This window comes from Colletotrichum gloeosporioides (assembly GCF_011800055.1).
Source record: "Colletotrichum gloeosporioides strain Lc1 chromosome Unknown consensus_72, whole genome shotgun sequence".
NCBI lineage: Eukaryota > Fungi > Ascomycota > Sordariomycetes > Glomerellales > Glomerellaceae > Colletotrichum > Colletotrichum gloeosporioides.
This window is the reverse complement of record NW_025544717.1, coordinates 459,506-473,200: the sequence shown is the minus strand read 5'-3', so window position 1 is coordinate 473,200 and position 13,695 is coordinate 459,506. Positions and strand designations below refer to the sequence as shown.

At 40.8% G+C, this 13,695-nt stretch overlaps 2 protein-coding genes across 2 annotated transcripts; both read right to left on the bottom strand.

Moving 5' to 3' along the window:
- Positions 1–7,101: 7,101 nt before the first annotated feature.
- On the bottom strand, positions 7,102–10,786 carry GCG54_00009581 (uncharacterized protein; the record flags this gene model as incomplete). The annotated part of the gene is made up of 3 exons (XM_045409524.1): positions 7,102–7,695; positions 7,753–7,944; positions 8,990–10,786. 3 exons carry the CDS (start codon positions 10,784–10,786, stop codon positions 7,102–7,104), a joined length of 2,583 nt encoding a protein of 860 aa, XP_045260066.1.
- A 1,269-nt stretch (positions 10,787–12,055) lies between these two features.
- Positions 12,056–13,126, bottom strand: GCG54_00009580 (uncharacterized protein; the record flags this gene model as incomplete). The annotated part of the gene is made up of 1 exon (XM_045409523.1): positions 12,056–13,126. The coding sequence occupies one exon, from the start codon at positions 13,124–13,126 to the stop codon at positions 12,056–12,058; it is 1,071 nt and encodes a 356-aa protein (XP_045260065.1).
- Positions 13,127–13,695: the final 569 nt, after the last annotated feature.

Sequence of the window (13,695 nt, the reverse complement as noted above, 5' to 3'; positions counted from 1 at the left end):
TTATAATATTTAGTAAATAAACCTTTTCTTTATTACTTATTATAGTTCTATATTAATAAGTAAGTTTAGTTTTTTAACTACTTTAGGTATTCTAAGTAGGTGATTTATTTTCTTTTTTATTATACTTTTATAAAGCTATTTTTATAATATCTAACCTAAAGAGGTTAAGGTTTATTTTTTATAATTCTCTAAATATATACTTTTTCCTTATAGTAGATTTAGTATTTATTATATTAGTATTTATCTTATTTTATTTATTTATTATAAAGGTATTTTATAGGAAATTATTAACTAAGGGTGAATATAATAATATTATTATTAAACCTTTTAAGTTCCTATTTAGTAAGGGTATATTTAGTATAGATATTTTATAGGGGATTATTATTATATTATTTAGGTTAGAAATAGTAGTTATACTTATCTCCTATATAGATTTTATAATAGTTAAAGAAATATTATACCTAAAAGAGGTATTAATAGTTAGGGTTAGTAATTCTAAAGTAGGGGTAATCCTTAGTTTTAAGTTATAAAATATAATATATTCTTAGCTTTATATTAGGTATACTATAAAGTTTAATAAACTATTTATTATNAAGTATACTATAAAGTTTAATAAACTATTTATTATTATATAGTTTAATTTACTTATATATAATTTACTTAGGTATATTATCCTTTTTAAATTCCTCTTTAGAGCTAATATTATTTATATTAGGCGTAAACTTATAAATAATCTCTACTTAAATATATTAGTATATAATATTATAAAGTTTATCTAAGTTATAAAGAGAACTTTCTCCTTCTCTAAAAATCTAGTTATTTATAAGATTAAATAGTTACTATTCTTTTAGGGGGTTATATTAGTAATCTAACTTATTATTAGATTTTTCTTTTATTTATTCTTTTAGTATTATATAAGTAGTTTAGTTTAGGAGTTTATAGCTAATTTAACTTTAGCTATTAATTATTTTTAAAGTAGAACTAAGAATTAATTTAAGTTACTATATTTATAGTATTTTATTAAGTTATTTTTAAGTTTTTCTATAGATTTTACTATTATTAGTATATATTATTACTAAGATTTTTAGATATATATCTAATATAGTTATATTATATTTAGATTATTTAAAGTTACTATCTTTTAAGTAGTATTCTAATATTTCTTTATCTTTAAAGTAGATTTAATAGTTATTATTATAATATTTAGTTTAAAATTAAGATATATATAGGATTTTAGTAATAATATTAACTTATTAAGGCTATTTAGCTATTAGTTTTTAGAGAAGCTTTTTAAGCTATTTATAATCTTTAGTAATATATTTTTATTTATTATAGTTATAATACTTAGAGTTTTATAGCTTCTTATTATTAGGTTTAGTTATTATATTAAGATCTATAAATTTATTATACTATCTATAAGTAGTACTTTAGTAGGTATTATTTTAGTTATTATAAGGTTTATTATTATTCTATAGGGGGTTAAACTTCTAATAAAGCTACTATTAGTATTTATATCTAAAGTTTAGTCTCTATTATTTTTTACCTTTTTCTTTATAGTACTTAAAAAGTTAATTATTAATCTTAATAGTAAGGTTAGTATACTAAAGAAAGTTTTTAGGATAATTAATCTTAATAATCTTATTTTTAACTTTATTTTTAAGTTTTTAATAGAATATAAAGATTTTAGTTTCTTTAGTAAAGTTAAATTAGATATTAAGTTATTTAAATATAGTAGTATATTTTTTAATTAACTTTATTTATTATAACTATATAAGGTCTCTTTTAGTTTATTATTTCTTATTAAGGTTTTAAAAGAGAGAGTAGAAAATATCTTTAAATCCTTTAAAACTATTATAGATATTATAAGTTTTAATAAAATATTTATCTAAAGTTTTATATTTAAGGAACTCTTCTTAAATAGGTTTAAACTACTTAAAAGTTTATTGTTATAAGTAAGTAGTAGTATAAATAATTTTCTTAGTTTAGCTAGTAAAATCTTTATAGTAGAAGTTTTAGTAATTTTTAATTTAGATTAAGAATAACTTAAGTTATCTAGAAGTACTATTATAGATAATTAAGGTATTAAACTTAAGCTTTTATTATCCTTTAATAGGGGTTATAATAATATTAATAGCTATATATAAGGTATAGATTTCTTTTTAGAGTTTTTTAATATTAGTATTACTATTTTATTCTCTAAGTTAGATAACTTTATTTTCTAGGTCTATAATATATTAAGGGCTATTTCTTAGTTATTATATTATTTCTTTAAGATTTTAAAGTTTTATAATAGTATTATTATATATAGTTTAGACTTTAGTAATATTATTATCTCCTTTCTTAATTTTAGTTTAAAAGTGTTTATAAATATCTTTCTTTAAAATTACTTTATTATTAAAGTTTATTACTATAGGGGCTCTTTTAAGTTCTTTAACTAAGTTTTAGACTAGTTACTATAAAGAGGAGGAGGTTTCTAGAGTAAATAACTTAGTAGAAGTATATAAAGATATACTTATTATTTTACTATTAGTAGGTATTAATAGTTAACTTACTAAATAGGAGTAATTAAAATATTATAGTTAGCTATTTAATAGTAAGGTTTACTGATAGAAGCTAGAGATTAATATATTATAATAGTATACTAAGTTATAAGTTATAAGCTATAGTAGATTAAGTCTTTAGAAGCTAAGGTAATTAGTTTTAAACTTAATAAGTAATTTATAGTGAAGGTAAGTTAAGAGTATCTATAAGGATAAGTATAAAGTTAATTACTAAAGAGCTATAGGAGTCTAACTATAAGCTAAGCTTAAGGTTATACTATATATAAATCTTAAATAGTTTTTTTATTTAGTTTACTAATTCCTAACTAAGTATTAGTAAGTACTTAGTAATTACTAGTAAGTACTTAGTAATTACTAGTAAGTACTTAGTAATCCTTACTAAGTACTTAGTAATCTATACTATCTACTTAGTCTTTATCTTATTATTATATAACCTAAACTATAGTTCTTCTATTTTCTAAGTGAGTTTCTACTATTCCTATAATCCTATAGTATAAATATCTTATCCTAGTTACTTATTACCTAAGTAGGTTAGTTAATTATTATCTATATATAATAGGTTATAATATATCTATAAGGATAAATACTAAGTTAATTACTAAAGAGCTATAAGAGTCTAACTAAAAGTTAAGCTTAAGGTTATATTATATATAAGTCTTAAATAGTTCCTTTATTTAGCTACTAATTCCTAACTAAGTATTAATAAGTATTTAGTAATTACTAGTAAGTATTTAGTAGTCCTTACTAAGTACTTAGTAATTTATACTATCTACTTAGTTTTATCTTATTATTATATAACTTATACTATAGTTCTTCTATTTCTAAGTAAGTCCTTATTATTTCTATAATTTTATAGTATAAATATCCTATCTTAGCTACTTAATACTTAAGGTAGGTTAACTAACTATTATCCTTACTTATAGGTTATAATATATTTTAGGTTTAATACAAATACTTAAAAAAGAACTAGTAATCCCCTTATTAATAAGAATAAGTATTTAATATTAAGTTAGCTTTAAAGAGATATTTTAATTAATAATATCCTTCTAAAGAATAGGAAAGTATAAGAAATATAGACTAATACCTAAAACCTTATAATCTAAATAACTTTAAGTAATAGGTTTAAATAGAAGTTATTATATTTAAAGGAGAAAATAATAATAAAGAACTAAATAAATTAGAGAAATATTTAAGTTTATAAAGATAAATAAACTATAATTCTATTAATTAGTAATTTATTTATAAAGAAGAATATCTTTACCTAAATAGGCTAGTATTAAGTATATTAGTAATACCTTTATAATTATCTAATTATAAGAGGGTATTTAGTACTATATCTCTTACTTAGACTTTATAGAGGTTAGTAATAAAGGTAGAAAAACTAGAAATACTATAATATATAAAATAATAGTATAAGAGGGGTATAATTTCACTACTTAATAGATCTAAATAACTTCACTTAGTAATTACTTATAATTAATTAGTAATTAATTAAGTATAATATTATATTATAGTAATTAAGTTAAGTTTAAGCCTTAAACTTAATTAATTGCCTTAGGGTGGGCGCTGCTTAGAATAATGTGGAACGATGTCGCCGCTGGGTACGCCGGGCGAGAGCTCTCTCGCGGGACATCGTTCCTAGAATGGGCACGCCGGCTCACTCAGCTGGATCACTTGGAAGCGAAAACCTTCTGGCGGGCGACTCTAAAAGGATCTCAGCTAACCTACCTCGTGCCACCGCGGCAGACGCCTAGGACCCTGAAGCAAGTTGAGCTCCGTGTCCCGCTCCCAATTCTTGCAGTTCCCGGCCTAACAACAGCGAACCTCTTCAAAGCCGCCTGGGCCCTGGTCATGGGCCGCGAGGCAGGCACGCAAGACGTCGTCTTCGCCGAAGTCCTTGCCAACCGTTACAACCCATCTTTGTCGGCTAGTATAGACCAGGAAACCGTCCGCGGTCCGTGCATGAACACCAACCCCGTAAGAGCTCACTTCGAGCCAAACATGACGTTTATCGCGCTGGCTGCGCAGTTACAGGAACAGTCCCTGGCCGCTGCCTCATTCGCCTATCTCAGTTACCAGACAATCCAGAAGGACTGTACGGACTGGCCTTTGAACAGCGTGTTTGGATCAGTCGTGAATTTCCAAAGTCCTACGGTCTTGGGGCATGAGGAGCTCGACCTAGGAGACTCGATCACAGCTCGTATGATGCCTCCTGCTGGTAGTCCTCCGTCACGATCTTCGGCCTTGTGGACGATTGTGCGTCCAACTGATGAACAGCTTGTCGTAGGCTTCAACTTTTCAAGCGCGGCTTTCGATGAGGAAAAAGTGAAGGGTTTTGCCGGGCAGGTTGAGGACTTGCTGAAAAGCAAGCCCCGTGACATCAGCCCGTGGATATCCAAGGCTTCCCATGGATTCAGGGGTCAGGTCTCCAAAATTCCGTTGCTGGCAGCTTCCTCTGACGAACAAGCTTGTGTGAATCAGGAATTCATAGACGAGACTCCCGAGGAGGTGCGTCTTGTGGTGCTGGAAGTGTGGAAAGCAGTTGGTTTGGAAATCAAGGAGGATCGTGCGGCCATTTTTGAGTGTGGGGGAGATACCGTTACTGCTCTGTTGTTGTCCAGACAATACCGCAGACAGGGCTATGACCTCACCATTGGAGCCGTGTTAGCAAACTCGTCACGTCAAGCACAGGCAAACTTGCTTTTTCGCTCCGGAATGTCACAGCTGTCCGGCTAAAAAGATGCAGCCATTAGATTCTGTATGCTATGCGCCCTTCGATCTTGTTAGCCTAAATCACTATACCTCCAAGCTTCCCAGTGAAGCCTCTAAAGCCTTTCAAATGAACAATTTTCACGGCCCAGTCTTCCTTTCAGAGGACATGTTTAGTGATCATGTGGTAATTTTTAAACACTACGCTACGAAGATGTTTCAAAGGAGAAGGTTATCCCAGCAGAATTTTGTCATCCGTCGCTCACAGAGTACAGTCGAACCCTGAAGGTGTGACAGACTCAGAGCCTTTCTGACTAGCACAGCAGCTCGCGAATGCATCGAAACTCGCAGCATTGCAGAGGTTGCCTGACAACTTGTCCCCTGTCCCTTTGCAGCATCTTTTGCCAGCCTCGATGTCATTTTCCCTGCCGTTCTGCGTAGTCGCGAGACAGGTGCAGAGGCCAGCCACAATACTCGCACCTTGCAAGAGCAGGAGACCGACAGATGCATGAAACTTCATTTTGAGCTTTATTGTGAGATATGCCCGCTTGCTGTGTTGATTCCGTGTTAGTTCAGCAACATCCTAATTTGTTTAGATAGAACATACCTTGAAAGGACACCAGACGCCTTGGTGAGCAGAGGAGCAAGAATACAATAATTGAACAGTTGATAGCTGAGCTTTTCGCTGGAATATATCCGTGATGAAGATGCTGCAATCACTTATCATTGATTTAGGAGGAGGCTTCCTTTTATATGAGAATATGGGGCTAGAATCTTGCTGTCACCGAAAGATAAGAGTGCCTGACTCGATTACAGTAACAAGGCCGGTGGGAGTTGCGTTAAGAGTCTTATTCTATTCAAGTGAAACCGAATGCAGTTAGCTGACAAGGCGCCTTACGACCGGCCTCATCCGAGGCATTGTTATCAGGTTGGGCGTACCTTGTTGGAGAAAGTCCGAGTTGACAGTAAGGCTGATGGATTCGGAATGCGGAAGTCCTGTTAGAGCATTGAAAGCTTAATCTAGGTTCATCTAAATTTAGGGTACAACCTGAGGGTCGATACATGTGTCAGACTAAGGTGAGACGAACCCCCTGGTTTAATTCTTACGTGGCCGGCCTCGCCGAATTTTGATACATGTGGGACTGCGCCAACTTTGCGAATCCGGTGGCAGTTCAAGGGACACTTTTCTTAGTCTGGTTTTGTTCCTTGAATTACGTTGTTCCATCGGCACAAATAAGCGCATTCGCCGTATCGTGATCATTTGTTTTCGCTTCACTATCAGGCTTTCAGGGGAAATGGCGCACAATACGTGATGTTTCACGGTGAGTGTTTTGGACCAAATCTTCCATTTCCCAGGCCCTGGAATGTTCATATCACTAATGTTAACAATCTGTATAAAGATGCATTACGACCCATTCCGAGGTTGAATATGTTTGCAGGCTCGAGCTTACATTTGAATCTTAACTCTAATCACACACCAGGCCCGGTTTCGAGTGCTTCTGGAGACTGGGCATCGAATAGACAGGAACGCAGTCCATAATTGAGGAGTTCCTATCATCCTGAAATTTGAAAAAGACGCCGTTCCTACCGCAAGGCAAAGGTTTGCAGCCAGTCAAGATCCCTTCTCGAGTGACTTTCTGCAGTTGCTGTGGTCTATCAAGATGGTCTCATCGAATCATCGGCAAACATCACTTCAATGTTAGTTCTCATCCCAATAACCAATAAGACGATTTTTCTCATTCTGCCAAATCGTACATGCAAGCAAATATGCATATCGCGGAAACATGCTGCAAGCTCCATTCTTACACGGCCCCGACGTCCCCTTTCAGCCTCAGATACTCAAGGGCTGATGATTGTCGTTGTACCTCGGCGCGTCAATGCCTTTGATAGAGGATAGCTTTGCAATGCTCTTCGCAAAATAATGTTCGCCCAGGCCCCAGCTGTCGATGCGCCGCCGAGTTTCGCTCAGATCATTGAGCGCATTCCCGGCCCAGTCAACTGTATCCATGCGACGAGTCCTCCGCCGTGTCATCAAAAGTTGCTGATCTCCTCTCCTCGCCCTGTCATTCATCAAAAACTGAGACTTGTTCCGAATTCCTTTTGATTTCAACGCCTCTCCCAGCTCATCCTGAGAGGTCCCCATGTCGTCTGTCGATGGGCTTAAAACGAATGCCATATCTTTGCACTCGTTGTCAGTGCAGTCTTCCAGGCGAGACTCGATGATTTCTAACAGCGCGTTGCACATGGCTTGGAACGGCTCATCAGTGTCTCCGTAGCCGCACGTCTTTGCGCCGTAATCCACGTCGCCATAGGAATTCTCTCCAATGTCGAGAATTAGGTTGAAAGCTAAGGGAAGCGACTCGTCGTTTAGAGCCTGTTCCATTGACAGAAAGCGGGCAAACCCGGCAGAGAACTCATTGGCTGTCTATTTTCGGGAGTTAGGCTTGGTCGCGATGAAGAAAAAGAGCAAAGGAAGATTCACCCAAGAGCCATTCGCCTTATACTTCTTCAAGAATCTCGCATAAGTCTTATCGATTAACTTGATGACTTCATCATAAGTTTTAGTTTCTGACTTTGCTTTCGCCTTCTGAGCAGCAGGCTTTTTGGCCGCAGAAGCCTTCGCGGTAGTTTTGGGCTTAGAAGATGCAGACTTCGCGACCTTATTCAGGGGTGTCTGCGACTCATGGGACGATAAGTCCGAGTAGAATCATTTCAAATAGTTGCGTATATCGATTGCGGGCAGCAAAATGTCCTGAAGTGACGATACAACGATTCAGTGTGCAGATGGCTCGGGGTTGTATATCAAATGAAGCGGATAGTGGGCACTGGCTGTAGCTTCTGGCGGTGGGCATTTTAAGGGAGGGACGTGTCGCGCCGTTCGCGTCGCGTCCCATTTGGCACGGATCATGGATGATCACCACGATACGGCCCTCCGCGGCCCAGGGTCTAGCCATTTCTTTTGGTTCCGGAAAGCATGCCGAGGCTCATTTATTGGTTCCTCATTCGAAGATAGAACCAATAAATGAGCCTCGGCATGCTTTCCAGAACCACCTTTATTACACCTTTAATAAAGGGCACTCAGATTGAGTGATATTGGACCTTAATATGTTGACCGGTATGCAGTGGTGATATTTCCCTTGATGAGAAGAAAAGCACTTTCAGACCATTACTTCTCAAATTGAAGATATCAAACCAAGATTCTAGACCTCAAGGTTAGACATATTCGCCTCAAAGCCTTATCCTCGAGGAAACAAGAGTCCCACCAATATTCAATTGTGGGTTTGCCCCGCTCATCAACCACTTTCAACTTTCTTCTTCACGCAGACGACTTGGTTGATGGCGCACGACGCATAAAACCTGGCTAGACTTCTTTCTACTACTGACCACAACTTATTCTTTCTGGGCGCTAACAACAACGTTGAAGCTCAGGCACAGCATGACTACCAACATTTTGGAAATAGAAACACGCACTAATTACGTCAAAGTCCTGGGACTTTTAACAAGAGCGACCTACAGCTCTAGAAGCACATTCTTCCATGATCACCCAGGCTGGCTACACTATTAATGTTGATCTAAAGCGACCGTGAGAGTTACTCCAACACGCACCAGATCGCACTGCTCTTCTAATTTGCCAACTATTCACATTGTCACTGGCCTAGTGTTTCGGCGGCGACTCTGGTATATACAACATCCATGGCATAACCTCCGTCATATTACACACTGTACTGACGGGAGCTTATCCGGCAGCGAATCTTCTGGGTGTTAACCAATGTCCAGTTTCCCTTGACACTAGAGCGCTGATAAGCCAGCTCTTGCACAGAGCCTTTATCGAATTTGAGGACAAATGTTCCATCTCTTCCTCGGACAGGCTCAATAGAGGAAGCTTCTATTGTTTCCGGTTGAGCAACGACTCTGTTCGAGTCTTCGGTCAAGTCAAAAGGAGCTCCAGCCTTCGAGACAACACGCACTTCGAATTGTGAATCGAAGTTTCTGCCCCGAGGACACCCTATTTCAAGTTGAATCGGGTACGTGTTCAAAGGGAGTGGCTGATCCAATGACGTCAGGCTCATGGTTATGGCATTATCAGAACCAAAGTAGATCGAAGAGTCGTCCAGGCTCATTCGGGTGGTGTATATCGATCGATCGCGCGTTGTATCGTTGCGAGCATGATGCACATAGAATAGCTCGGCTCCCTCGGGGGTGCTTTGAGTGACCTCCTGAGCACCAACTCTGCTCCTGGCGTTCTTAGGGGGCGATGCCACAATGCTTCCGTGCCCAGTAGAGTATATGGGAATCTCAGCATCCGGAGCCTGTGATAGAACAGGGTTCTTGGCAGACTTTCGGAAGGGGCCCAACGGAGACTCGGCCGTTGCGAAACCAACGCCATAGTTCGAGGCTTCGTAGTTGTTTGCGCTGTATGTGAGAAGGTAGGTTGGTTTGCCATCTTTTCTTGTGCGCCTGATAACTGTACTGCCCTCTGACCACCTTCGATCCTTCTTGGTACCGTTGTTCTTCTCGTAATCATCGACATGAAAATTCTCCCATTCTTGAGGGTCGGCTCCATACGAAATAACTGTTTTCCATCCATCTTTGCGCGGAGGGTTCCCAATCTCGCCAGTCCCATTATATGAAGTGATATTGCTCGGCAAGTCCGGCGCATCGCGGGCGTGGACATCAACCTCTGACGATGCAATATCTGGCATAGTCCGCGCAAATGGATCGTCCCACCAGGCTCGGTCCATTTCGACGACGATGATATTCGACTCCTCGATGTACTTGCCAAGCTTGTCATCCCAATTCCAATTGCGGTACGCGTTGCGAGAGGTGTACAAGTAAATGCGGCCGTCCTTGTCAAAAAAGATGTTTGGGTCAATCGTAGGTATGTAAGTGCCCTTTGGGGCTTGTTTGCCCTCCTCTTGGGTCTTCGGTGGCAGCATTTGCTTCTCGTCCATGATGAGGTTGACGTCATGGTAGTCGGGGTCGAATGGATAGTAACCAATGGGCTCCGACCGAATCTCTTTGAACGGGCCTGTAGGAGATCGCGAAACGGCCACTCCCAATTTCGATGGTTCCTCAAATTTTGAGTAGCGAAAGTGGTCTTTCGCCATGTCTTCGCGCAAACGCCCTGCGAAGAAAAAGAAGTACCATCCCGTCTTTTCGTTGTAATATGTTTCGGGAGCCCATTGCCAATCGCGGGCCCAGCAAGCCTGACCACCATCGATCTGTTTCATCTGATCATCGTAACATGCCTTCAAGACGCCGCCTGGGTGTTTGCGCCAGGTCGAAAGGTCAGGGCTGACGTAGATTGCAAAGTGGTAGCCATCGTCAGCACCTTCGGTCGAGTAGGCGTAATACTGCCCGCTCTCCCAATCATAGAGGACGTAGGGGTCTGCCGCGGCATGGCGGGCTGAGTTGTAGAACTCAGGGATCTGAACTTTGCCATTATTTGAATCCGAATCTGCCCAAACCGACAACCCGAGAAACAACGCCCATGAAAGGGCAGAGAAGAGCCACATCGTGAGCGACGAAGGCGGGACAAAACAGACACCCGGAGCAAGCGCTTCAGACAATGGGACCAACACTCCAGAACAATGTCGACATGATTGTCCGTCTTATACCATGTTCCATCAGCACCTCTTCCCCTCTTTCCTAATGCGAGGTATTCCTGGAGGCCCGAGCAGCGTGATCCTTCATCTCATCATCCTATTGAACCCCTGGTCTGTTGTGCAAACAAGGTCCGGGCCTACAAGAGACCCACAATTTCCCCTCACAGATCCGACCTCTTGAACCGGTCAACCTGGCAAAGTGCGTCATTAACGACTCCGAGTATTGAGACTTTTGATTGCAACTCATTTCTCGGGGTGTAGTGCAGTGGGGCTCGTACTGAGACTTTGTTAACGCTTGGTTTGCGGAGCTCGCTACCTACAGCTGTTAGCCGGGATTTTAGTTGGATGCCGAAGCTTGATTTGTGCGCATGAAAAGCAAAGTCAGATTTGGTCCGAACTTCGCGTAGCTGGCAGGTAACATAGGCAAGGGTCCTAACTTACCTAGGATGCAGAAGCTAAGTAGCCGTCCCCGCAAGTACAGCTGAGCCCAAGTATGATTCAGAGCCGTTGAGGCGAGCGCAAGGCCAAGCTGTTGAAGAGTCTAGAGCAGGGACTTTAGCAAAGGTAGAATCATTCCGGTATTCGCCTTCAAGTCTCTCGGGACTTTTTGCTCGCTGTCTTCAATTCAGAGTGGAAGGCCTTCTTCGTCTGTTTACTCAAGAGGTATTTCTCGCTCGAATTTCAACTCACACACAACTTGGCGTTGGCGGCTCATGTAAAGCACCAGTTTTGAATCGCACCAAGTTGTGGGTTTCTTGAAACATGGCAGAGTTCCATGGTATCGGAATTGACATAGAAACCATGAACCAGTAGCCTTGGAAGCGATGAAATATATCTCCGGAGCAACAGACAGATCTAGTTGATTGCACGATAGATGTTAAAGTGTGCCATGAACATGGTAAGTCAAGTGGGTGAATTGGGTTGCAAGAGATTGAACCAGTTTTTCGTAAGCTTAAGCTACATGATCTTGTACAATGGGCTGGCATCTGGGCTCAGCCTGATTGGAAAGTGTTCAGCGTCAGTCACGGCGAAGCCCAATTATGGGCAGCAAAAACACATCATAATCATTCGTGGCTACTTTCATAGTAGCAGAGGTATGCGACACAAGAGGTTGATGAACTTTCTCCATCACACCACATATTGCCCGTCGCAGACGGTTCCAAGAACGACTCTATCCTTTTACAGCTCGTAGCTCGGAATGTCCACCGTACCATTCGACTTCAGTGCGTCCTTAATAGCCTGGCAGACAATCAAAGCAGCCAGGCCAGCTTGCGGGGAGCAGCTGGGGGCCTCTTCGCCGCGAATAACGTGACAAAAGTGGGCCAACTGCAGCTCAAATGGAACGCCGTCAATAACAGGAACGTCCTGTTTCTTGAGTTCGGAGTGCCATGACTTTTGGGTACCTTCGTAAGACCACAGCGACATGTTCGGCACGCTGAGAGAGCTTTGGGATCCGAAAACGTGGTAGAAGTTTTGGCCCGTCTTCGGAATCAGAGGGTTTTCGCCAGTCCCGGCTTCGAAGTTGTACGGCGACGGAACGTTGTCAGAGATGAGAAAGGTACCCACGACTCCGGACTTGAATCTCAAAGTGAGGGCACCTCCTTCCTCGGCTTCGTAGCCTCTCTCAGAGACAGCCAGTTCTCCGTGAACTCGTGTGATGGGTCCGAAGAGGTGATGAAGAAGATCGACTTCGTGAATCATGTTGATGAGAATGACGCCGCCATCTTTGCCCTGCCTCCATGCAGTGGGACCTTCAAAGTAATCCCGCGGTTTGTAAAGCGTCCAGAGTCCATTGATAGCAATGATCTTGCCCAGGGAGCCCGAATCAAGCGTCTTCTTGGCAGCAATGATGTATGGGTTGAATCGTCGATGGTGTCCGACGAGAGCCTTGACGCCTGTTGTGCGCAGATGCTCCAAAAGCTCAGTGCCGCTTTGAATATCAGAGCTGATGGGCTTCTCGATGAGAGGGTGCAATCCTTTGGAAGAAAGCTGCATGGCGACAAGGGCATGGGTATGGTTTGGGGTGCAAATAATAGCAGCCTGGGGAATATGACGAGAGCTCAGGAGGTCATCGACGGTGGCATAATGAGGCACACTGAGCTTGGCAGCCAACTGTTTGCCGGCGGGCGCTGGATCGACGACAGCTACCAGTTCGGCGTCGGGACTCTGTATGACTGTTTGGGCGTGACGCGGTCCGATCAGTCCCACGCCGATGACGGCGAAAGGGATCTTGGGTGCTTGAGTGGCCATGACGAGATGGACCTTTGGCGACGCGATGTTTGATTATCAGCGAGAAAAAGACGCCAAGACTCTTGTTGGTTGCAGGGTGGATGTTTGAGGTGGTGAAAACCGGAGCGAAGTTTAGTCAAAATAACGGTGTCTTGAGTCGTGGGGCATTTCGGGAGGTGGTTGACAATCCGGGGCCCCGCAAATCAAGACGCTTAACGCGGGGCATGATCCGGCAGTGTGTTTACCCGGGTGTGGTTGAGACCGAGGCCGCACCGGGGAAGTTGGTGATGTTGCCGTCGGTGCTCCGAGCCGGAGACTTCCATTTCAAGGGTGCATCGGCAGGTGCGTGATAAGCGAGGGCCCGGTGGAATCAGCTTAGCCGCGACAACGCTGTCTGCTCCGGTTCTTGTCATCAGGCCCCTGGAATTGTCAAGATGAGGGCAAAATGCCTTCGCCCTTGAGGTGCGACTATGAGGAAGCCGAGCCAGAAGTGATGGACTAATACTTCAAGGTGTTCAAGGGGCGGGCATCTTGCATGTCTCGGTTGCAGCCAATGGGGGCTCGTTCCCAGTGCTGTATGTAAGTGCGAG